The sequence below is a fragment of the Ochlerotatus camptorhynchus genome, unplaced genomic scaffold, assembly GCF_037179485.1.
Source record: "Ochlerotatus camptorhynchus isolate MF236.1 unplaced genomic scaffold, CSIRO-AGI_Acam_v1.1 ptg000220l, whole genome shotgun sequence".
NCBI lineage: Eukaryota > Metazoa > Arthropoda > Insecta > Diptera > Culicidae > Ochlerotatus > Ochlerotatus camptorhynchus.
Genome location: NW_027040710.1, coordinates 1,420,261 through 1,447,341, shown reverse-complemented (window position 1 = coordinate 1,447,341; position 27,081 = coordinate 1,420,261). Strand labels below are relative to the sequence as shown.

The window sequence follows — 27,081 nt, the reverse complement described above, 5'->3', positions numbered from 1 at the left end:
ATGATCTCAAAAACTTTTTTTAAATTATTCCACTCCACTTAAACTTGCTTCTAAAACAAGCTTAACAAGAATAATATTGCATTCTTGAAATTCTTTGCAGAACAATGGACAACATTCTTGGAAATAGATTATTTTCGTAGTTGGAGATGCTGAACGTCAAATATCAGACTTAAAGTGGAAATTTTATTAAAGTATAGAGTTGATAGTTCAGTTATACCATCGACAAACCGACATGAATGACCATACAAAGTACTATCAAATTTCTGATCAAAGCACAAAACTGACATCTGCCGCCGTGTTCGCGAAAAATGTGTATCCTAGCCACGAACACGTGTACAAAATGTATGAGTTGGTTCGTGTCTAATCTATTCCGAGCAAATTATTTTTATCTAGATAACAAATGTCTATGGTTTTGACAGATGGGATCGCTGCACATTTGAATCCGCCGTTATGGATTATCGATCAAGAGTTATTAAGTTTAAGTTTCATGTCGGTTTGTCGGTGGTTGTACTACGGCATTGTAAAAATTGTATATAGAAATTAAAAAGGGAGTTTAAAACAATTTTGAGGAATGTACGATTCGGGTAGAGCATCCGTTTTACCAAACTCATCCGTTGATGAGGGATAGTGAGGGGTGTTTCACCCCGCCACAGTGCAAAAGGGATAATCGCCAATTCGTGTATGTGCCTCCGATGTGCGGAAACAGTTCTATCAATTGTTTCACACTCAAATCGCCATCTGCCGTGAACATTTACCAGATTGCTCTACCTTATTCGACATTTTATTACCTTCCTAAAAATGTCCTTTGCTCGCTTTCTACTTCTACTTTCTATGTACAATTTTCACACTACCGTACTACAACGGAACTATCAACTCTATGCTTTCATCTCCTCATCTATCGTTTAAAATGTTCACTTTAAGTCTGATATTTTACGCTAAGCATCTCTAACTATGCAAATCGATAACAACTTCACGCATGAATTAATAAATCATAATTAGTTAAAGTAGATTATATTCGATTTTTTAATTATTCTTCCAGGATTTCCATGAAGGTTCTTCCCATAAATCCATTTAAAATTTAAAGGGCGAACACGAAATGATTGCGACACATTCAACAGGGCATAACTTTTTTACCATTGGGTAAAAATCAACCAAATTTTGCACACTTTCTCATTGATGTGTATTGTGTACATGCTGTCAAACTCGAAGTCGTGTTTTTCAATTCAACTAAAATGGCAGTTGGGAAAAATATTGAACATTCACCATTCAACCGTCTCCAGAGTGTTGAAGCGGTTCCAGGAGCGGTTGACGTTGGACCACGGCAAAGGAGCTGGAAGAAAACCGGGACCGGAGAACAAAAAGACGGAGGGAAAGGTGAAGCGGATGATTAAAGCAAATCCCAACGTCTCAAGCCGTGATTTGGCTAAAAAAATCGGCATGTCGAAAGAAAATGTCGAAGTTCGCCTCCAAATATCTCATTTGGCAGGCCATTTGCTCTTGCGGACTGAGGAGTGAGCCTTTCGTGACAAAGGGCACAGTAAATGGCGAGATCTACAAATCTGAGTGCCTCGAGAAGCGCCTTTTGCCACTATTCTAAAAATGTCCTGGAGTGGTATGAGGCCAATTCTGTCCATTTTGTTCCAAAGGATATGAATCCGCCAAACTGTCCGGAGCTACGCCCGGTGGAGCAGTACTGGGCAATAATGAAGCGGGAACTTCGGAAGAGCAAGAAGACAGTCAAAGACGAGAAGGACATGTTAAGAAAATGGAAAAAAAAAACTGAGAAACTGGTACCGGATGACACTGTAAAGACTTTGATGGAGTGCATCAAGCGAAAATGCGTTCAATTTTACACTCAAGGCTCCATCGATTAACTTTTCTTTTGATTTTTGAAGTAAATATATGTATAAAACTACCCTAAAATTTTGGTTTGATTCTAAACATTATAAGAAAATTGGCATGACATTTTCGGTGTCGCAATAATTTCGTGTTCGCCCTTTACTTGAATTCTCCTTAGAATTTCCATTAACCTCAGAAATATCAGAAATTTCTGCTTAAAATAATCTTGGAATAATCTTCTCCTTAGAATTCCTTTGGTATTTTCTCAGAATTCTCAAAACAAAAACCCATCTCAGAATACCCTTGAAACTCTTCGAAGAATTCCATTGAGATTGAACCCTCAAAAGCCGATTCCATTTGAATTCTTCTCGGAATTTATTTCAAACTCCTAGAGTTCTCTTGGAAGTATCCTCAGAAATCATCCCAGAATTCTTTTATAACTTCCTTAGTGCCAAGTACTCAATTTAAAAATGTAGTTGATATTTTTTCCATTTCACTCTATTTTAGTTGTGAAAAAGTTACTTTAGGGACTATTTATATGGAAATAGTGACTTTAGTGTGAAAAGTGACTTTTCAGTGACTGACTTCAAAATAGCGACAAAGTCACTAAAAAGTGACCTGCTACCATCCCTACGTATGAGACAATGTTGTAGGAAACTGGATTGTCTTTTCAGATGAAATACACACTAATACACAGCAAAGCATTCGACACAATCGACATACCATAATTACTCTTCAAACTGCAGAAAGTAGGAATGGAAGCCGGACTTTTGAACTGGCTCAAGTCCTACTTTCAAACCGTAAGCAAATTGTACCCTTTCAAAACAAATTTTCAGTACCAATTCTAGTCACCTATGGGATCCCCTAGGGATCTCATTTGGGTCCGTTTCTTTTTATTTTGTACGTAAACGACATTTCCTTCATATTTAAGAACATTAAAGTACTTGTATATGCAGGCGACATGAAGTTCTTCATAGAAATAATAAATGTCTCCGATGCAGGACCATATTCTAGAAGCAATAAATCTATTCTACACTTGGTGTAGCAAAAGTCTACTTTAACTCAACGTAAAAAATGTATCGCAGTAACATTTAGTTGAAAATTTTTGACCCCTTGCATAAACATACATTTATAAAACGAATTAGTAGTCGTATGTAAAATTGTAAGGTACTTAGGCGTAATACTGGACACCAAACTTATATTTGTAGAACATTATAATAAAATCATAAGCATATAAAATGGCATGCTGGGCTTCATTGAGAGGTTCTACTACAATTTTCAGGACCCATACAATATAAAATTACTGTACACTACATATGTAAGACCTATTCTGGAATACTGCCACATAATTTGGAGCCCATAAATTGCCATACACGAAGAACGCATAGCATCTGCCCAAAAGCAATTTCTTTTGTATGCTCTTCGACGACTAAATTGGACTGCACACTACCATCATATGAAGCACGCTGCATGCTCATCAATCTACAAACACTAAACGAACGGCGTGAATTTGCAATGCTTTTCTTTATCAATGACATTATTTATCACCGCATAGAATTTGCAGCAATGCTCTCACCTCTTAGAACTCAAAAATTATTCTATGAAAACACATGCAGAACAATGATGCACCTGTATATTTAACATAAATTGCGAAGAAATTGACATCACTATGTCCAAAAACCAAATAAAATAATGCATAGCATGTAAGTAAAACATTGGAAACATTGTCGTCCTTTGCTTGACGAAATAAATAAATAAATACATCCATTACCCTATGCCTGCATCTTCTTTCTCGACTCTCGGCGTAGTGTTCTTTGAAGCACTTCCAAAGCTATTAATTTAGAGATTTCTATGTCAACTGAATTTGTATATTGTATGGCAAGCAAAATGATACTATATGTTCAGGGAAGTCGCGACAATTTACAACCTGGAAGATTGTCTAGATCGGACTGGGAATCGAACCTGCGGCCTTCGGCCTGGTTATACCATAACTAGCCTACAATTACAGATTTTGAAATTATTTCCTCAATACGCCCCTGGAAATCTTTGCCCTAATTCCTTCTCTCCGCGAGAAACTGTTGGAAAATGTGATAATTTTCCTCAACATAGCTGTTGTTCCGATCGACTGACTTTCGGATAAACCCTCCACCGGTCGGGCAAACCGCTGCAAGCAACGAGTCACGTACGACACAGAGTGATGTTTCCATACACTCTTTAATGATCTTTTCCACTTAGAAGATGCTCAAATCCCGTATGGACATATGAGAATGCGATGTGAGCAATGCGATTTTTCTCTTCGGCTCCTTCAATCGGTCCACTTGAAGTGTTCATGCAGCACTAAAACCAAATGCTTTCAACTCATAATGACACCGAGGCGGTTGGTGGGAGGTGGGTGGAAGCCCGCGCTGTACTCTTCTCTGCAACGCCACATGTTTTTTAATAGTATCATTTATCACAAATGAAAGACGACCACGGCGGCGGTGAAGACGAAGACGCGCGTGGTGAACAGGTTTCGGCACCGGGTAGGACGAAAAAAAAAAAGAAAAACATGTTGTCTTTCCCTTTGGTTGAACGTTTTTTTTTTCTACGCTCTTTGTGAAAGATGAATCGACTTTTGCGGTTTGGCGCACATGCCTACCCACCTACCTACACACACACACGGGATGAGCATGACTAGAACGCCGCTGGCTTGACTGGGCTGGCCTATAAAGAGAGAAGATCTCACATCAAAGACTTGACATGAAAGAAAATACTTCGAAATCCGTTCAAATCCGTGTGTCTTGTTAGAAATTAATGACTTTGTGACAATGGAACCAACTTGCGATGGGAATAAAAGATCAAACATTCGGCTTCAACAGTTACTTTCATGTCCCGCTTATGTATCACCCCTCGCACATAATCAGTCCGCAGCTGTCAACCCCCTGCCATGATATACCCTTCACTCGGTTATTGATCACCAGCTGACATGTAATCCTTTCGAAAGAGTGTGTTGACCAGCTGGTCTTGCCGCCACGCCACATAAAAGCGTTGTTTGCGCCACTGTTCACAAAATGATCTGCAATTTATCAACCAAAACTCTACGTTGGATCTCGATCACACTAATCACATGTTTCTCTCTTCTTGCTCTCCCCCTCTCTATCTCGTACAGTGCTCCAGGAATGCGCAACCGACTCGGAGGAGCTGATCTACCCGGTCCGAGCGCCGTCCGCCTGCAGTGCACCGCCGGATCTACTGCTGACCAGCGATCGGGAGCAGATGATGAAAGTGAAAAGTTCCAAGCAACAGCAGCAATCATCACATAATCATCAATCATCACAGCAGCAGCAGAATCTTGGGCATCATCATAAGAACACTTCAATGGCTGGTGGTCAACAGCAACAGCAGCAGCACAATTCGAAGGAATCGTCTTTTCGGAAGTGTTCTGGGAGGACGGCAACCGTCAAAAGTGATCCCGATCGGGTGCGGTTGGAGGTAAGCAAGATTTACATTCAAACAAATTCATTTATCAAGCCTGAAAAATCAAGCCTGCATGCCATTATGAAGTGATTGCACATCATTATCGTGATCAATCAACCGAGTGAACCAGTTACTACAGGATGGCTTTATTAAAATAATATAAATTATCCCGATTAGTCATGTGCGAAATTCATCAGTACCGATATTTCCTACATGAAAAGCAAAAACTACATCACAAAACCAAAGCCACAGCCACCCACCAATCCCGAGCACGCCACAGCCTCGCACTCAATTTGCGGTTGTGGACTCACCACTCTACTCATCGTAATCCATAATCTCTCCATTTATTCGTTCGAAAATGGGAAATTTAAGCCATAGGTACGGGCCCCCACCTTACACAATCTCTATCTATCTGTCTGTCCGTCTGTCAGCCATCCCAGCTACCCAGATAGGACCCGGAATATGGGCCGGTTCGATTACTATACACCGCTCCAAAACTCATTCATATGCGCTGTATGCTATAAATGAGAGTAGGCATGTATTTACGCAAATCTCTTCACGAGCTTCGATCCGTCAAGCTGGGGGTCAGAGGAGGGAACTGGGTGCCAACGATGCGAAGCGCGCCTTATCAAACATTTCCGGATGGCGTTTCGCTTTGATGTGTGCTTTATTTATTGGGCTTCGATTCGGTTGGCGCTATCAAAACACATTTATAGAACGCCGGTGATTATGGCTGGAACTGTCTCTCACAGCAATTGTATTGTTGGGCTGGCGGCAGCTCTGTCACGACCGACAGCGGTGTTCGCCAAATACGATGAGCAATGCAATGATAATAATAGTCCGGCTGGCAGCGGTGTTATCAGAGCAGGTTTGCGAGAATTGCTTGCAGGAGTGTGGTTCAGGGTGGGGCCAATTTGTAAATTAACTGGGAACAACGAATTTAAGGTCTGCTTTCTGCTGCAACCAAATTTTAACAACCACCTAAGCTAAATTAAATGTTATGCTTGTGATCCGGGTTGTGAATGGATAACCGTCGTCTAACGCCTACAATCAGCGTTGCCAGGTCATTTTCTGAAAAATCTGGACCAGTTAGTATATACAATCTGGAAAAATCTGGAAGGCTCCAAAAAATCCTGATTTTAACATAATGCTATTGAAATCAAAGTGATGTGCCAATCTCCCGTAAAAATCGGCCATTATGATCATCTGGAATTTATTGAAAGTAATTCTTGTCAGTAGTAAAATTACCAGGCTGAAGTGGAAATCAAAGTAGTTTAGGTAAACTGTGTGTGAGTACCACGATGTTAGTTGCATTCACACATAGTTTACCTAAACTACAGGTAACTCAAATATTTGCATAATTTCATTATACAACTAAAATGAAAGTCTGAAAGCGGAATTTATATAGTTAGTCTGAATTTACTTGGAACTCTTTACAGGATATCTTCGTCCTTTTTTTAGAGTTCCACTCGAATCATCCTAGAATTCCATCATACTTCTTTTCTGGATTCCCCTAAAATAATCTTGATATTATCCAAACTTTGTCAGTAACATTCTAAGAGTTCTTAGCATTATCTCTCGTAATCTCTTATAAATCACTCTTCCATTCCACAATTCCCTCAAACTGGTAATAGTTTCCAAGAATTGGCATAATTTTGTTTTCATATTTCTCTATGAAATTCTCTTAGAATATTCTTAATAATTTACTTGGTACACTCTTCAGAATGACCGTCACACTATTCTCAGACTTATCCAATAATTCCTTTTCAGCTGTTTTGTAGGTAAGGTCAGAATTGTTTTGAAATCCTCTTCAGTATTTGCTAAGTACTCAAATACTTTGCCAAAATGGCATTGAAAGTCTCCCAGAAATTGCCAGATGTTCTTTTGGCATAATTCTGATTAAATTTCTTAAATGTTAGAAAAATGAATCTCCTTCAAAACATTGGACAGAATGTCATTGAAATTATTCTCACGGTTCGTATCAACATACTCATTAAATTTCATCTTAAGAATTTTCTTTGATTTCTCTTCCGAATTCCACTTCAATTTTTCACAAAATCTCCATGCAATTGTCATCAGAGACATTGTCTTCAACCAGAGGTTGCACATATTGAAAACTTAACACTAGAAAACTGACAACACACCACACCCAGTAGACCAGTAGGGAAATTTTCAGGTTGGGGAAAGTTCCACTAGCTGGAACGGGAATCGAACCCTCACCACGAAGCTCACAAAGACGGATGGAACTCTACTCAGAATTAACATGAAATTCTCCTTTAGTTTCGCAAAGAATTTGCCTCACGCTTCACTGTAAACTATTATCAGAATTGCCTTGAAATTCTGAAATTCTAGGGCAATTTAGAATTCTAAAGATATTCAGACTGCTGTAACTCAATATTTACTAAGATTTAAAAAAAAATGCTAAAAATTATCAGATGCCTTTAAAATTTTCCTTATGAATTATGCTCAAAAATCGCACAAACATACTTCATACACCAAAGTCCTGATGGTTGTCTAGATTCAAAAGCCTTGCTAATTTGCCAAGGCTCAATTTATTGTTTTCAATCCTGAACAGTTTTCGATTTCTCTTAATTAAAAATTTATGAAAATTCCTTCAAATTGAAATTTTGATTTTTTTTTAAATAAAAAAAATCTAAATAAAAACTCTAACTAAACAAACATTCAGGCCATTTTTTTTAAAAGTTTGATGATTTTTGTCAGCAAATAATCTTTAGGAAATGTCTCCATTTTCATGATTCTGCAACCCATTAACATGCAAATATGTTGCAACAATGCCCTGTACGATGTTGCAATAATTTCCAACGTTGATGGCCTTTAATAATTAAAGTAGCTTGACTTTTTTTTATTACAGTGTAAATCTATTACAATGAAATTTTGAAAGCACGAGATGTTTTATAAATCTGGGAAAATCTGGATCATATTATAAAAGTCAGGAAATATACGTGATCCGTCTTTGTATCTGGCCAGATGACAGAAAATCTGTAAAATCCAGATAAATCTGGAATACTGGCAACGCTGCCTACAATGCAAATTCACCATGTTGCAGACTTTAACGCTGATGTTATCGATGGTTATCGATAACCACCCCCACATGTTAGGGCATAACTTCAGCAACACACTTAGAAAAATTGGTGTAAATCTAGGTGCTCTGAGACTGACATATACGAGCGACAATTTTGACATAAAATTGAGTCATGATAACAGCTCAATCAAACGTACTTTCGAACTTTTCAGTCTCGGAGCACTTAAATGGCGTTCTTGAACATTTTCAGAAAAATTGTTGAACGGAAACGGGATTTCTGATCGAAATAACATCTAAAACAAAGTTGTGGATGAAAATATTATCTATCTGAGAAAAATAAACAAAAATAGTTTTTCTTTTTAAATTAATTTTATACATTTTTTTTAAATGATCATAACCCAAATATCTTTAAATTCCCTAGCTGATTTTCAAATTTTCTTTAAAAAAAAATCGTATGAAACATGCAAACATCGGTAGTTCTCAAAACTATGAACACTCAAAAACTTTTACGATTTTTGCTAATTTTCAAGCCTCCATAATTTTAAACATTACAGAAGTTTGCATTTTTCATTTGCTTCTTTTTTGGATTTTTTATGAAGATCAAATGAACAAACAAATGACGTTCTCAAATATTCTTCCAAGACTACAGATTGATTAGGAAGTATTCAAAAATTATCCAGCGAATCTAAGATTTCAGTCAAGTGTAGATATTTTTTCAGGACATACATTATTTACATTATACCTAAGAAGACTGACAACTCTCCTATTTTCTTGAACAACCGGCACAATCGCGTCATCTGCCGCTCAAAGGTAAATGCTCCGAACGACTTGGAAAGCAAAGGTTCCAACCTCAGAAGAAAGGTTTGTGTAATTGTTCATTTTCCTATGCGTTGCTTCCACCTTCGCTCGAGCGCAGCGCTACTAAGTCTGTCGCTTGGATTCAGGCAACGTTGCCAGTCTTCTTGATATGTTGTCTTCGATTATACCCAAGCTTGATGCACCTGGTGTCAAAATATAAGAAAAATATGATACCGTAAAACGGGGTATCTTTGATAATGCGGGAAACTTTGATAGGAGAATATAATGATTAAATTCACTCTCTGCACTATTTCCGAATTGGGAACATTAATTTTATGCTGTAGCTTAGGGTATTATCACAAAGGCTCGAAAACATTGGTGACGAACCTGCTATTGCAATTTTTCAGTGTATTACATGGCAACACTACCATAGAGGTATCTCTAAGACCAGAAGGTCCCGAAGAAACGAGCTCAACTTTTTGCCTCAGCTCTGGTACTATCTTCGGTCCCAAGCTAATCGATTCACTCCTCGAAACATAGGAAATTCCACTAACCCCTCATTTTATCAGTCAAACTTTCATAGCGAATCAAAACAAACATAGTGTAGTACTGGAATTCATACTAGAATGGGGTACTTTAGTCGATTTGCTTGGGACCAATAGGCTAGTCAAGTAGTGAGCCAATTTAAAATCGTTAGTTTCGTATTGATTGTTTGCACTACTACTGGATTGTACTTGAATATTCACCAAATGTACTAGAATGTTTTGGTTCTATCTCTTTCACTCTACTCAAAACTGAAATACATACAAAAAATGACCAAATGATACACTCTTTGCACACAAGCCTCAGCCCATCTGGTGGCTGATGGCACAAGCTTCTAAGAAAATTCTATTACAGCGAACCACATTATTTAAATTGATTTCTTCGTCGCTTCATTTGTGGTATTATCTTTGATAGTATGTTTTACATATTTTTCAACTATCTGAAATCACAATGTTCTTGATTTTTTCCTCAAAAGGCACTCAAGCAATCACTTATTACATGTATTTTCGATATAGCCATCACAAATTCAATGTTGTCTTCTTATTGCTTAAGATGTTACTGATTATAAACTTTTTTAAAGCTTCATATTTCTTGAACTATATTATTTGAGATTCACGCATGTTCTTAAACATTGATCGAGTATTATCAAAGTAACTCTAAAGCAAAACAAAAACTGATGTTCGATCACAAGACAAAAAATAGTGCAAATGTAATAATTTTCGTTTAACATATTACTTACGAATTGACTTTAGTACTTGTTTTAGAAAAATACTAATTGAAAAACATGTACCGTCGACGGTGGGTGAGGTCTTTAGGAAATATTATGATCAATTTCCATTTCTGAACGGTATCAGAATTAGACGTGTGATTCTTCCTGATGCTTTTTCGGTAAAGCTGCATTGTGCGATTTAAAGTATTACTCTATAATGTGAAGGAGTTGGGGATTGAACCCATGATTTTCTGCTCAGCAAGCAAAATGGATCGCCACAAGCCACCGAGCTCCTCGTTTCACAAAACAATTACGACTAAGTTCCTGTTCAACTTGCTATAGATTTCGATCCCGACGGCGACTTCAACGACGATGATAACAACTACTCTGGAAAAGAATTTGTTAAACATTTCCAATCAACTCGTAGTACTCGTTCCTCGAACCGAATTTCGCTTTATCTCATTTTGAGAAACAAATCCGATTTAACTTTAACGTTGTTACGGTATACCTCGTAGATTGGATACTAGTGACGCTTACGTCTCTTTTGAAATTCTCAGTCAGACTGATTTTAGGAATAATGCTCAGGAGTAAATATTGATTCAAATTTAAACAAGGGTATCAAAAGCCACGCCCAAGGGGCAAGACAGTTCCTAATCATGAGCAATTTCAGAGTTGCTCGAGTAACTCACATTACTCAGTGAGGAAGATCACTGTCATTTGCTTTCTCACTTTTCGCATCACAGCAACATATGGAGGTACGAAGCCGAAAAGCTGCTATCAAGCAAAACAACAACAAATATCGGGGACTTCCGGCTTACAACTCCAGGCGAGTATGGTTGCGATTCTGAACTTCTTCGGTTTCCAGCTCCCGGGATCGCTCCTCGAATGGCCTACGAATTAAAAAAAAGTCAAAACGTGCTTGGGCTGAGGACTAAAATCGACTCGTTTTTCTTGGCTGTTGATTTAATCGTACTGACGGAAACGGGACTGAATGACCAGATCTATGCATCGCAACTTCGGATCACTTTATTCCGTCTTCAAGTGACCGATCTCCCCTGCACAGTCGAAAATCGCGCGGTGGAGGCGTTCCGACTGCTGTCTCAACTAGACTAACCAGCTACCTAAGTACCTCGCCCACTTCCAGTCTGCTGAAACAGTTCTGGATTGTCGTGGAATTTGCACAAAACATTCACAGTATTGGCGCTGTCTACCTGCCGACTGCACGATCATCCGTGAGCATCATCGTTAGGTCTCGATTGAGTCCCCGATCTCCCGCACTACTATTTGGCGACTACAACCAAGCTGGTTTACAGTGGCGCTTAACCAACAGCGGCACACCATTCATTTAGACCCACTGCTATTGCATACGCCGATGGCTTGCTGTACTCTTTTGGACGGATTTAACTTACTCGGGTTTAGTCAAGTAAACACTTTTCCCAACCGAAACGGACGTTTGCTAGATCTTGTCCTGGCAAATGACTTCGCATTACTGGCCACTGATCAGTCTAGATGCTGACCATCCCGCTCTCGTCGTGTCGTTCAGGTTACGTACTTCGATTTCAAATAGACCAATCTACATTCTCTCAATTTATCGACTCTCGTAAATAGCTCGGCTACAAAAACATTTTCTGTCGCCTTTGTCGTATTAGATGCTAGATTGTTGCGTCTTCCCATCGATCTGGGTGTCCAAAATATCCGGAAATATCTTAACACGACCGTGATGATCCAAAAAGAAAGTCGATGAAGAGAATCGATCAATGCAGAAAGGGCCTATTGAAAAGCGAGAATTTTATTTTGCTTACAAACCCCTAATATATCGACAGTGAGCATGCATAAGGGCGTAATCTCGATGATTGATTCTCTTCGTCGATTTTCTCTTTTGTTAATAACTCGCTAGAATTAACGTTTGCTGTTGCTTTTGATAGCCAATACAACCTGTTACAACTCTGCACTGCACAAATTCTAGAAAATTGTTTCGCTTAGCTGTAGCAATACAAAGAGAAAATCGATGAAGAGAATCGATCATCTCATATACGACCTTATGTATGCTCACTGTCGATGTGAAGACGGTAAACGGAGTAAGCCGAGGAGTAAACAGACAGTAAATTGATGAACGTCGATTTAGTTTTGAGGTATATTGAGTTACTCGCGAGTTACTAGCAGCATAAACGGAACTCAGAGTAAAGCTGTCTCACCCCTTGGCCACGCCCATCTTTACCGTAACTATGGATAGGGAAGGAAATGTTGATGTAGTACTCCTCACCCAATTACTGATTCGCTTGAGAAATGGGCGTAGACGCCAGTTTCAGAGGACTGGTGATCTGGTTAAAAACATGCAATGGTCGAGCTGAACAGGCAGATTACTTCCAGAATGGACGCACTCCGAAATGAAAGTTTCGGGCTGTGTTCAGAATCTGGATAACCGCTCCCGTTCATTCTAGAAGGTAGCCAAGGTACTGAAAATTCATCCCAAACCCGTTCCAAAATGTAGACTACTCCCCTTGTTCCGTGTCTCCGAAGTCCGGAGGATATAATTACGGTAGAACAGATATACTCAGCCCCGAAATATTCAAAGAATATGAAGGCCCCCGGTTTTGACGGCGTATTTAACCTAATCATAAAAAGGTTTAGCATGAAAGTCCATGCAGTTTTAACTGCCATCTTCAACAGATGCTTGGAGCTGCACTACTTTCCAAGCTTCTGGAAGATAGCAAAAACAATACCGATCCGCAAACCCGGTAAAGATCCAGCATTGCCGTCAAGCTACAGACCGATCAGCCTCTTCTCAGCGCTGAGCAAATTGTTTGAGAAACTCATTCTCAATAGATTGCTCAAGTTTGTGGAGGAAAACAATATTCTCCTACCGGAACAGTTTGGGTTCAGGAAGGCTCCAACACTCATCAGCTAGTACGGGTGATGAACAACATCCGAAGTAACCAAGCTGTATCCAAGTCCACAGCCATGGCCTTGCTAGACGTCGAAAAGGCGTTTGGCATGTTTGGCATGATGGACTTATATACAAGCTTTGTAACTTCAATTTACCGTTGTATTAGGTCAAAATTACCCGTAGCTACCTTCAGTAAAGGTCGTTCAAGGTATCGTTGATTGGTTGTCTCTCAGGCAAATTTCCCATCCCGGCAGGCATTCCGCAAGGCAGTTTGTTGGGCCCCTTGCTCTACAGCTTGTATACTTCCGACATTCCTCCCCCTGGGAGCCGGTTACGTGTTCTTCCTGTTCGCAAATGATACCGGGATATCAGTCAAGGTCAGAATGCCTCGAGAAATTACAAACAAACTACAACGATGCCTTGACACCTTTGCTGACTATGCAAAAACTTGGAAAATCAAAATCAATGCCTCCAAAACCCAAACTAAAGGGTGATACGGTCAAAATTTGGCCAAGGGAAAACGCGTGTAAATCGGTGAAATAGTTTATTTAAAAAATCAAATTAAATTTCTTTTTCAAGTTCAATTAGTATAAAATTCAGGAAAAATATTCAGTTAGGCTTCCGCTCTTCCAAATCCGAATTGCCGGGCCTTACGCTTGACCCCTGCCATCAGATTTTGTACAGCCACCTTGTCCACCTTCTTCGCCGCAGAAAGCCAGTTTGCCTTGAACTGCTGCTCGCCCTTAGCAGTTTTTTGGTCTTCTTTAGGTTCCGCTTGACAATAGCCCAGTATTTCTCAATTGGGCGGAGCTCTGGCGTGTTGGGAGGGTTCTTGTCCTTGGGAACCACCTGCACGTTGTTGGCGGCGTACCACTCCATGGCCTTTTTACCGTAATGGCAAGATGCCAAATCCGGCCAAAACAGTACGGAACAACCGTGTTTCTTCAGGAAAGGCAGCAGACGTTTATTCAAACACTCTTTCACGTAAATTTCTTGGTTGACAGTCCCGGAAGCTATGAAAATGCTGCTTTTCAAGCCACAGGTACAGATGGCTTGCCAAACCAGATATTTCTTTGCGAACTTTGACAGTTTCATGTGCTTGAAAACATCTGCTACCTTTCCCCTTCCTTTTGCCGTATAAAACTCCTGTCCCGGAAGCTGCTTGTAGTCGGCTTTGACGTAGGTTTCGTCGTCCATTACCACGCAGTCAAACTTTGTCAGCATCGTCGTGTACAGCCTCCGGGATCGCGCTTTGGCCGTCGTATTTTGTTTATCATCGCGATTTGGAGTCACTACCTTCTTGTAAGTCGATAGTCCGGCTCGTTTTTTGGCTCGATGCACGGTTGTAGACGATACACCCAGCTTATTTGCGGCATCTCGGAGAGAGAGGTTAGGGTTTCGCTTAAAACTACCGGCAACTCTCTTTGTCGTCTCAGCGGCTTCCGGTTTTCGATTTCCCCCCGATCCAGACTTCCTGGCTGTCGACAAACGTTCCCCAAACACTTTAATTACATTTGTAACGGTTGATTTGGCAACTTTTAGCGATTTTGCCAACTTTGCGTGCGAGTAGCTCGGATTTTCGCGATGCGCGAGCAAAATTTTGATACGCTGCTCTTCTTGCTTGGACGGCATTTTGACAACTGAAGAGTGAATTCCAAAATCAAAATAGGAGCAACATTCTACACTGAAACAAATCGACATGTACCGTTTATTGGATCCATCTTATAACATAGCAATGTCAGCAGATTTATTCATTCTATGTGATGATTGATAGATTCCATTGGATTATCACTTAAAAACTATGACTGCGATATGGAATGATTTCTATCGTAATTTCACATACTTAGTACTTGATAATACTTTGCTTCGAACGTGGTTAGCGATAGGTAATAAGTATATGAATATTGTCTGATATATTTCATGGTGAAAAACTGTTGATATGTCATGGGTGGGAACAGACATCTAGAAACTAATGGAAAATCATATAAGTTTGCACTATGAGAAAATTCAGTAAAATATACCTGTTTTCATGATGAATATTGCTCACTAAAATATATATCTTATAAGATAATCATGTATATTTTATTGGAGTTGCTTTTACTGATTTTTGACGTTTGTTGATATGTCGCGTGTAAATAGACATGTAGAAACTATTGGACTGTCATTTAACTTTGCAGTATAGGAAAACATGTATATCTCATTGGAATAGCTTCCTTTGATTTTTGAGGTTTAGAGATTGTAAACAGATCTATCCCAATAATTAAATAGTCATATAGAAATGCCTTTTAAGAAATCCAACAGCAAGCATTTGTTTTTGCATGTTTTTCTGGGATGAATATCGCTCCCAATAAAATACATCTTACATGATTGTTCTTTAAGAATTATTGAAACAATTTTCAACGATGTTAACGTACACTCATTAAAATGATTAGTTGAACTAAATACTACTAACAACAATGATACTATATTGAATAATCTTTGTTTGTTATTGTTTCATATGATAATTGGTTCCAGAAAAGAATGTATTGAGATTGAAAAAAAAAATGATTCTATTGTAATATTTACTTTGCTATGATTCTAATTGTAAGCCTTCTACACGGCTAATTCAGATTCCAGCCCTAAGTAGTACTCGAACTTCATGAGCCAGTTCTATCAAATCACATAATTTAGTCGTTGATTTATTGCACACAGGTGCATTATGAAAGATTTGAACAAACCACACCACCGAAACGGAACAGTGCTATTTGTCTTCACTCTAGCAAAACGAGCATAAAGTTGCACTACATTCCATGTCGGGAGAGCTGTTCTTACTTCATGCTATTTGAACGAGCTCAATCTTGAAGTCAGCCGTGGCCCAGTGGAATTGAGCACAGACACCGAAAGCATCACACCTCAACAGTTCTTGATCGAATCCCAAATCAGCTACAATAAAAAAAAGGCACAACTGTGAAAGCTCCCACTGCCTGATGTTTATTTTTTTGAATTTATTTTTAGAAATCGATTAAATATATGTGTCAAAAGAAGAAGTAAATTTCATGTTATTTTCACATAAACTTTACTTCGATTGATTTATGACACATATATTATATTGTGGTGAAAAGTATAGCTTATGCTTATGGGTTTCAAATCCATTTCAGTTAATTATTATAATTTGATCGATTTTCATTTATCATATGACGATCATATAAAAGTTACCAAATTATCAGCATTGTAAATGTATCAGATATTCATATAGAATTTACCTGACACATTTTCAATCATATCATTTTCAATGGATTATCTTATAGCGCAAATTTATTAGACTTCCACATAACAGGAATATGTCAAATTCGTTCAGTGTACACACACACACCTTCAAAATGAGGGGTGTTCAGGTTTTTTAAATGCAAAATTGAAAGAAATACGTCAAGTTGATATTGACCAAATTTTGACCGTATCACCCTTTATTATGTTCCTGCGCAGGCTATCGCCCAAACTGATACCGGCACCTTCGTGCACAGCAGTCATGGGCGGCACAAGGGTTGAGTGATCTGCTGAAGTTACGTACCTTGGAATGGTATTCGATGAGAAGCTCCTGTACGGCTGTACCGCTCGCATATAGAAAAGACGTTAGTTAAGTGTTCAAGCTTAGTTAGGTGTCTGTATCCGCTGATTTCTCGCAGATTCCGCCTCTATAGGGTTAACAAACTGGCTGTCTACAACCAAATCATAGCACCTGCAATTTTATACGCTGCACCGGTGTGGGTGAGTGGTCAAACTCACAGGAACAAAGTCCAGGTGGCACAAAACAAAGTGATCCTCGATCGTCCTTTCGACACTAGAATAAAAAATTTACACGAAGAGGCAGGCATTTCCAAAATAGATACCAGAATCAACGTAATTAAGACTAAATTTCTGTTATGGAAGAGCTTGGGACTACACCTACTACTACTAGGTTTCAAAAAGGAAGCTCTAGACTTATGTGGAAATATTATAAGTTGAGATTTTGGAAGCGTTGGGAGAAATATTCCATTTTTGTAAACAAGAAGAGAACATATTTAAACTTTTCAGCAGTCTGCTGCAAATTAGACGAAGACTTCTTCCTTTAGCGGAAATGCATGTGTCATCAGCGAACAAAGATTTGTGGCAACCTTGAGGCAAATCAGGGAGGTCCGAAAATGTTTCACAATATTGGCCCAAGAATGCTACCCTGAGGAACTCCTGCTCTAACAGGTAGTCGATTAGATTTGGAATTTTGATAGTTTACCTGCAGAGTTCTGTCAGTTAAATAATTTTGAACTAATGTATATATAGAGTGGAAAATAAAACTTTTTCAATTTAGCAATCAAAGCTTCATGCCAAACACTGTCAAATGCTTTTTTTATATCTAGAAGAGCAACTCCAGTTGCGTAGCCTTCAGTTTGAACGAATTAAATTGGTACCTCTTAAGAGTTGATGAGTAGTTGAATGCCAATGGCGTAATCCAAATTGCTCATCTGCAAAAATTGATTTTGTATTGATGTGGAGCATCATTCTATTCAAAATTATTTTTTCAAAAAGTTAACTTATTGAACAAAGCAAACTTATTGGACGGTAGCTTCAGCTTCAGTTGTTTTTTTATCCGGCTTAAAAATTCAAACAACTTTAGCATTTTTCCATTTATTATGAAAGTATGCCAAATGGAAACAATCGTTTAAATAATTTTACCAAGAACTACAAGGTACTCTCTAGGATTTTTTGATTTTTTGTAGTTATAGATCTTAATTCGTCCAAATCAGTTCCCCAGGAATCATAAAAGCAACCTTATTCTCAATAGGACTAGACTAGACTAGACCCAAACTGAAATTATGGGAACTCTTGAATTGCTTAGCAAGTTTCCGAGCTTTTTTCCGAATTTGTGACCAAAATTTCACCACCTTCTTTAAGCGCTGGAATAGGCTGTTGAGGTTTTTTTCAAAAAATTTGTTAGTTTCCAAAAGGGTTTGGAACTCGGGTTTAATTTCGAAACATTATTTTCAAAAGTTTTGTTCATCAGGGCAGAGAATCGCTTTTAAATTTGTTTTTGCAAATCCCACCAAATAATTTTCATGGCAGGATCGCGTGTTCTTTGATATTTTTTCCTACGGACATTTTTGAGACGTCTTGATCCGTCGTCTATTATAATAGAATCGAATTTAACCTCGCATTTTGGTACTGAGGCAGCTCTTGCTTCAACTATAGAAGTAGTCAGAGATTCAAGAGCATAATTAATTTCATCTTTGGTTTGCAAAGGAATGTTTGGATCGAAGTTATATTCCATAAATGTTCGATACTGCTCCCAATCAGCTCTATGGTAATTGAAAGTAGAGCTGTTGGGATTACAAATTATTTCTTGGGATATTTCAAAAGTTACTGGAAGGTGATCAGAACCGAAGTCAGCACGAGTAACCAATTGGCTACAAAGTCGACATGAATCAGTTAAGACCAAATCAATAGTTGAGGGATTTCTTGCAGAAGAAAAGCCTGTTGGGTTGTTTGGATATTGAATAGTGTAATAACCTGCAGAACAATCATCAAACATAATATGACCATTGGAATTGCTTTGAGCATTATTCCATGAGTGATGTTTTGCATTAAAATCACCAATAATGAAGAATTTAGACCTCTGACGGGAAAGTTTCTGAAGGTCACCCTTGAGAAAATTCTTTTGCTGGCCTACGCATTGGAATGGCAAATAGGCAGCTATAAACGTAAGTTGTCCAAATTTTGTTTCAACAGAAACTCCCAAAGTTTCAAAAACTTTGATTTCAAATGAAGAAACAATTTTATGTTTGATTCGCAACGCCACCACAGGCTTCATCAAGACGATCATTTCTATAAATGAAATAATTTGCGTCCCTTTTAACCTTATGGTCAGGTTTAGGAACGTTTCAGTTATAACGGCAATATGCACGCTATAAACTCTCAAAAAGTTGAATAACTCGTCTTCAGTATTTTTAAGAGATCGAGCAAAAATATTTATTGATTTAAAATCCATTACTAAATTTCAAAGTCATGAAAATATTGTTGCAAATTTAACTCCAGTTTGAGTAGCATCAAACATGGAGTCAGTTTTCAGCATTTGATTTCTGTAAAAATTTCAATTTTATTAGCAGCTTCCAAAGTCAAAATTGTCAAAATTTCCGTTAGAATTATGTTGGCTAGAATTTTGATTTCTTCCAGCTGCAATAGCAGCATAGGTAACTGCATTTACTAGCTGAACATTGTTAGCAGTGAGGGGAGCAAGTATACATGAAGGAATTTGAAGCAGGGGAGGTATTTTTACTTACGGATACGAATGTAGAATTTGTTCCTCGCTGACTGTTGTTAACAGCAGAGGAATTTATACCTGGTGGGGAACGTGGTGCGTTTCCTACGTATCGCTCAGAACGAGATTGTAGGATCGCTTTGCGATTGGACAAAAATTGTATTTGAGGTTTTCACCACAATTTTAGCATTTAATTTGTTTAGGATCTTCCTTCACAGGACAGTCGTCCTTTGCGTGAAAGGAATTTCCACAATTCTAGTTGGCGTATATAAATTTTTGTTCCTGACACTTACGGCACTGAGTGAGGTTTTGCAAATTTCCGCTTCATTTTCATTTTGATTACTTGGACAGCATTAACTGCAAGTAATTTAGTCAATTCATCTTTGATCTGATCCAGGGATTCATCACTGGGCAGACCTTTAAGACAACCTTGAACAGTCGTTCAGTTTTAGTTTCGTAAGTAAAAAATGTGTGTTGCTTCTCAGTAAGGTACTTGAGAAGATGTTTGAATCCGTCCAAGATTTCGGCTAATACACGGCATTCACCCCGAACGAAGTTCAAAAGTTTCTTGCGAAGAGCATGGAAATCGGAAGTGGTTACAAAAATAGTGAGAAACCTTTTCCTTTTTGACATTATGCCGGGAATGTTATATGGAATATCGTCTGGATGCTAGATCATTCTCCTCATCCGGCAACATATCAAATTGATTGCTCAATTGAATTTCATCAGAAGGGGGATCAAGCGATTGCCCTATTCTTTTGCGCTGTAGAACCAAGTTTCTCCAAATCGACTTCCAAGCAGATTACTATAAGAATCGAAGAGGTATTTTCCAAATCGATATCCAAGCAGGATTACCCCGGGTAGGGTCCAAAAAAGGATCAAAGAGGAATAAGAGTCAAAAAAGGTAGAATTTTAACAGGTTCAGCACTGAAAAGTGCTGTTTGAATTTGGTGTAGCTTTTGGTAGCAGTAACACTTCCTTCAGCAAAAAGCCAATAGATCCACACAGCAAGAGAGCACGATGCGGACTGAATTACAACATTATTTTAAAAACCTTCCGGTGACGACATTACAGAATCTGTAAAACATTGCACATTCTGCATTCTTTTCCTTCAAATCTGTAATAGAACCACCCTAACGATGCATCAACCACCACTATGCGATAAGAAATCAATAAAAAAAATAAACATACACTCTTCACTGTTGGCATTATGTGTGGCCCAAAGCACCTTGCGATGATGCATAAATATTCGACCACCCATAGTCTACACATTGCACTTTAATAGTAGAAATCCACCCATAAAATTAGATGCAAATCTGCGCAAAATCATCCTCACGTGTTCAAGGTGCCATTGAATGCGTACATAAATCTGACATTTTACGACAATCAAGATTGTCAACGGATGCCGATAAATGGTATAAAATAGCAGCGAAAGCAAACATACTGAGCTGGCGTTTGGTGCGTTCCGATCTTAAACTAGAGAGTGCTAGAAAATTTCTTTTAAAACCTATAGTTGATAGTTCCTTGTATCTGCCTTGACGACGCAGGGCTTTCGTAGCTTGGCAGACCTTTTTCCTGGACATTGCACTAGAAGCACAGCAAAAACATTCGACCTGTTATAATGAGATGCTGATGGTCATGGTCATGGCGGCCGACGATCATCATCTCCACAGAGACGATAAGGAAGATCCATCGGACGCGAAGGTCGACAGCAGATCACCGTTGTTGTAAGGATTTCCATACCACATCAAGCGTCGTTAAAAAGGCATTATCTTCAGTAACTTTACGAGCCGTGAAGCCAATTTCACGTTTTCAATATATACAAACACAGTGTGACATTCTCACACTGACTTAGCCAAGATAACCTTTGAATCAACAAAAATCCACTCCATAGTGCCGATAGTTTGTGATGGCGCTCAACGACGACGAGCATTGGCAGTGGCACCGACGACGTCGGCTCATCCACTCGGCTAATATGTTTACACAGAAGAGCCATAATTCATTTCTGTTATTTACCTCGCCGATAAACTTATTTATGGAGATTGATTAGCGTTCGGTGTGTGTCCCGCTTTGACAGGTCTAATCCGCAGATTTCGTATTTCCCCTTCATTGGGACCTTCCATCCTCGAGAAGCTCACCTTCCGTGACTCCATTGTTGAATACCTAGCCTGATGCGGCTTCGAGCCAGTAGGGATTAGAGACGACAACGCGAGAGACTTCTGGTTATCTGTAAACACACATTCCGAAATATGCGACCCGGGGTTTTCCAATAACCCCGCGGTGAGTGGTTGCGGCCGCTTCATCGGAAAAAAATAAATAAATGTTAAACTGATAACAGAGTTGAGGGTCTTCGTGGACACGGGGAGCTGAGAAAGCGCGCTTTCTTTCGTCGTCGTACGTTATCGTTGAGGAACAGCGAGAATCCATTAGGAAATGCAGGAATTCACCAATAATGGACCTGACGACGATCGGGTGGGGAAGATGGACGTTGCTGATGGTGAGCGGGTGCAAAGGTAAAGAAATTTAAACACAGTATGGAGAGAGAGCCTTTTATGCCCCGTCCCCTGTGTTTATCTTATCTCCAGTGGGTGAGCAGCGTAGTGGCGATGCACACACTATTCATACATATGGCGGCGCGTCGGCATGTGGGGTCAATTGGAAGCTTGAATAGTACCAGCGGCGAAAGCGTTTACCTGTCACAACAGGAGTTCAATAGCTTAGAGTGACCTTGCAATAGGGTGGTGCACTGGTTCAGGCACGAGATTCGTCCACAATTTGCTGTCTTGAAGGATGTTCCAGTTGTTCACATGATCGGACACTGGTTGCTCGATGGCGGTCGAACCATGTACAGCTTTCTCCCGTAGAACGCGTTATCCTCAACCAATCACTCTGATTTTCTACGAATCAATAGTTCTCCATTGACATGCAAAAAATCAGACCGATTGGTAGACAACCCGACGAGAAAAAGCGGTGGGTAGAACTCAAAAGGTAACGCGTTCATCGGGCGATAGCTGTTGCAGAAAGTGGTCCAGCGCGACAGCCTCTTGGGCCGTAGTCTCCAAGGAATTGTAGGTCAGCGGACACGAATTTACGATCTCTTCTTCCTATTTCTTCATCATTTTCAACACCACGTGGTTAGGCCGTTGTGGACTGTCCAATATAACCTTCATCGACTCCTTCACGGACTTGACCATAGCTCCCTTCTATGTTTGGGAATTCGCACCCCTGATATTAACATATCTGGTCTCTGGATTTACAGTCATAAATCCCATTGACATTAAATACACCCAGCTAGTTATCAAGTTATTCAACAATTACCATTTCCCACTATCCTTCCAGGAATTCACCTGTGACGTATCGCTGGAAGATGGCAAGAAGCCTCAACCGCTGCAGTTCTCCTTCACGTTGTACGACCTCGATGGTCACGGAAAAATCACCAAAGACGTAAGTATTCACACCTTTTCGCGTTGTTCAACCACTAATGCAACTGCTTCTCCCCCGAACAGGACATCGCTGGCATCGTGTCCACGATCTACGAGTCCATAGGCAAATCGGTAGTAGTTCCTCATTACGGTAGCAAAACGATCAACGTTCGATTAACGGTATCCCCGGATGGGAAAACAAAGCCAGTGAACAGTTCGGCGGTGAAGAAGGCTGCCATCACGCCCCGTCGACGCTACCGACCGAGGAAGTTGATATCCGATGACGACGGCAGCGATACGTCGGAGAACTGCCCACGGGTAATGCGTGCCCGTGCCAATACGGTAGTGGCGAACACTACCATTAACAACAACGTCAAACCGAAGGAGATCAACGATGCGAAAGGAGAAGACGTTGTCGACGGACTGGCGAAAAGTTCCGAAACGGTGGAGACCACGTTCCATAATAATCTGAATGGGAAGGTAAAGACGCCGAACAACATCTACGAAAGCATCAACAACCTGAAGTGCTGCAACATTCAGGCGGCGCATGTTTCCAAAACGACCAACGCCTTGAACCAAAGTCCGGCTACGTTGAACAATTCCACCGCAACGACGGTAATTTGTCGGGATTGTTCGCTGGAAGGGTGCACGATCGACGAAACTCTGCCGCTGGGAACGGTAGTCATTCCAGCAGCTGCTGCGGCCACTACGGCTGCCGCCATCAGCAGCCGTGCCAAGCGGAAGGTTGTGCGGAAGTCGCGATCCTCACGGAAGGCTTCCAAGCTGACGGAAGAATTCAGCCGGCCGAGGGCACGTAGTCTTTCGGTGGGCAACGAGAACTGCTACGAAAACATGATCGGTAACACACAGGAGGAGTGCTGGAAGAGTTCACTCTGCCGACGGGAGCTAATCGAAATCATCCGGGATAGCATGGTGAAGAATAGTCTTTGTTTTCAACCAAATAGGTAATTTCTGTGGTAGATTGAAGGTAGATCTTGAAACTGACCATATCCGTTTGTATTGCAACAGGAAACCCTTGGAGAGTTCACCAAAGCATCGTCACCGGTCGCACACGATAGCGGCCCGCATCGGAACGGAACACTGTGGAGAATCGGTCATGGCAACGCAGCAAGCTCTGGTAGCAGCTCACCATGAAACGAACCTGTGCGGTTATGATTCCTATCTACATCAAACGATCTGTGCAGCTGCCAATGTGAATCATGCTGCACTTCATTTGAATGGTGGAGTGGTTGGTAATGGAGGAGTATTCACTGCGCTTCCCGTGACCACGAGTACCCCCAATCGGTTGATGCAGCATCATAGCCATCATGCTCACGCAAAAGCGAAGAGGTTAGTCGGGTGCAGAAGACTTTGGTAGAATTCGTCGATGTTCTAATTTGTTTCGTAATTGCAGGAAGGAGCATCGCCTAGCGGTGGCAACGCGAAATCAGGTACATCATCAGCTAGCACAACCGGTCAAGTTGAGCACTGCGTTGCTCAGCCAACAGTATCCGAATCTCTCAGCCGAACAGAAGCTGTCGCGATCGATCAACCAGGTCGAGAAGTGGCTGGACAACCGTAGCCCAAAGTTGGTCAACAAACTGAAACTGGTGGAAGAAATGGCCGAAAAGAGTCCTCGAGTGGCGGCTGCCAAATTGAAGAGGTCCAAAAGTAAAGAGGAAATCGCTCAAAAGCCGTCAAAGATTGATAACGTTGTGACGACAGATCTATTGTTGGACAACCTGAAGATCACGGAAGACATCGCGGAGCTGAGTGTGGTTACGCCTAAGAAGGCCTTCAACAAGGAATGTCTCATCAGTTCTGCTACCAAGAAGAACATTCGCACACATCATACGACGAAGACGGTTTCAACGTCGACTGCCGTCGCTTCTCCTATCGTCGACAAAGCATCCAAGAACGTAATCCAACTGCAGTACGCTTCCGTTCCGATCAATGCTGAACCGAGCGAGTGTGAAAATCTGATACGGATTTCCGATGCGGAAGAGGAACCGCAGCAGACCATCCCGCAGCAGCAGCAGCAACAACAGCAACCGCAATCGTCTGCAAGCACTCCAACGCATCACCACCATCATCATACCGGAACGAGCATGCTGGGCGAAAACTCCGGCTCGTCGGCATCGGCTGCATCGACGACGGCCGTCCATCGGTACGTGCACGAGCACATTCACCATCACTATCATCACTTCGAGAACGATCCGGACGAGTCCTGAGGGTTGCAGGAGGTCGGCGGTGGCACCCAAAGTTTGCCATCGCCGTCGTCTGTCGACGGGACGCAGCGGTTGCTTGCGCTGGAGTTGTTAGATTAGTAAGTGTTGGGTTGTGGGAGGAGATGGGGGTGTTTTGAGGGGATAGTTCGTATGCTGTGGTTGGTGGGGGCGTTGATTCGTGGGGGTGAGGTTTTGGAGGTGGAAGACGGGAGGGCAAGCGGTCGTTAAGGTAAATACGGTTCTCTGGAGAGGATTTTCCAAGGTCCGCAGAAGTCAAAAACATTCTTCAAGATTCAAGATCTAGAGGACTTTTTAGGTCAGTCCAGAGGACTTCTAGGAAAAGTTCAAAGCATTTGGACCGTATTCAAGCATCAGTCATGACCTGAGGAATCCAAGGGTGAGGCCAGAAGTCTGCAATAGCAAGTCCAGAGCAGTCTTGTAAGCGGTCACGGTAGTCGACACATTTTCTGTGATAATCGACTGCCTTTGCCTCCGACACAAGCAAAACAAGCTATCAAGCAGAAATGGTTTAATTTACACCAAAATGAGGAATTAGAACGAAATCACTCATGTCATGTGATTGTTATTTGATAATTTTCTTTTCGCTCGAATTTTATTCTCCCGGTTGTGTTGTGTGCGAGAGACGACGGTAGAACATGAGTGTACGAATACAAACAGACTGTCCCGCACGACAACGAAGCGAGTGTAGTAAAAAACGTCAACAGTTTCAACCCCTGGTGCAGAGGTCTTCGTCAAAAGCATTATCAATCCGCAAATCATGTGAATTTTTTAGGACCTCTCCAGAAGTCATCTAAATCGGTGTTAAAGGCCTTCAAAGGTCCATGGCGTATTCTAGAGGAGAAGTTCCTGAAATCGGATTACTAGGGCAAACTCAAAGGACTTAAAAATTCTTCAAGGATGAATTCAAGGATATTGCTAGATAGAGCTGGAATTAGGGCGTAACAGCTTTTGTAAACAATGACTTCTCTCGATAATTTCTCGAAAGTCATGGCTCGCCCTGGTAAATAGATATCACCATCGAGTAGGGAAGACTTTCCCTACCCGATGGATATGTTGGTTTGTGTAGGCGTGCCTTGAATACTTAGAAATCAACGAGAGAAGTCATTGTTTACAAAAGCTGTTACGCCCTAATTCCAGCTCTATCTAGATTGAATGATTCAGGATTTGTCTAGATGACTTCCTCATACGATATCAAGTGTTTGTATAAAGAACTGTAAGCATACACGTAAATCTACTTCAAATGGCTGATGATGGCAAATGAACATCTGAGAATATTTCAGAGCAGTTTAAATGTATCCAAACATCTAGATATCATCATAGGCAAGATCACAAGTTCTCAATGATTGATCTTTGAAGAACTAGACGAATTAATCAAGGTCGATCGAAGGGACTTCTGGGTCCAGTGAAAAATGCCTTCAAGGGATGGTTTGGAGATAGCCCTTAGAAAGTCCAAAGGTCTTCATTGGTAAATTTATATCGAGAGTTTGACTTCTAGGAAAAATTATAAGGATATCAATGGTTAGTCCTAAGAGCATTTTTTAGGAACAAAAATGAAAAAATCTAGGGCCACTCCAACTGTTTTCAAAAGACCGTTCAAAAGGATTCATATTTAGGACTGGATTACCAAGGTGAAGCAATCGGTTAAGTTGTGTGAGTGAAACCACTATTTGCGTTTACGTTGTTTTTTGGTTTACTAATAGAACGATATTGCACGATCTGCGCCCTGCGTCCTTTATTTAACGTCGGTGTCTGTTCCGCAATATAGTGCCAATCAGCGACGGACATCGATTGCTCTCCATTGACAACAATCGAATGTGCAGAAGGGCAGCTTCCACACCTGCGTAGGATATCGCACCCATTCAACACACAT

At 40.5% G+C, this 27,081-nt stretch overlaps 1 protein-coding gene across 1 annotated transcript in view; it reads left to right on the top strand.

The window, feature by feature from the left end:
• The window catches only part of nkd (naked cuticle), a 202,884-nt gene extending 177,591 nt beyond the window's left edge, over nt 1-25,293 (top strand). Inside the window, exons 2-6 of the mRNA XM_065225009.1 lie at nt 4,988-5,310; nt 22,880-22,984; nt 23,047-23,927; nt 23,992-24,312; nt 24,377-25,293. Coding sequence (XP_065081081.1) covers nt 4,988-5,310; nt 22,880-22,984; nt 23,047-23,927; nt 23,992-24,312; nt 24,377-25,193 — 2,447 coding nt within the window. The 3' untranslated portion in view covers nt 25,194-25,293. The remainder of the gene's footprint in view (nt 1-4,987; nt 5,311-22,879; nt 22,985-23,046; nt 23,928-23,991; nt 24,313-24,376) is intronic.
• The last annotated feature ends 1,788 nt before the right edge of the window (nt 25,294-27,081 follow it).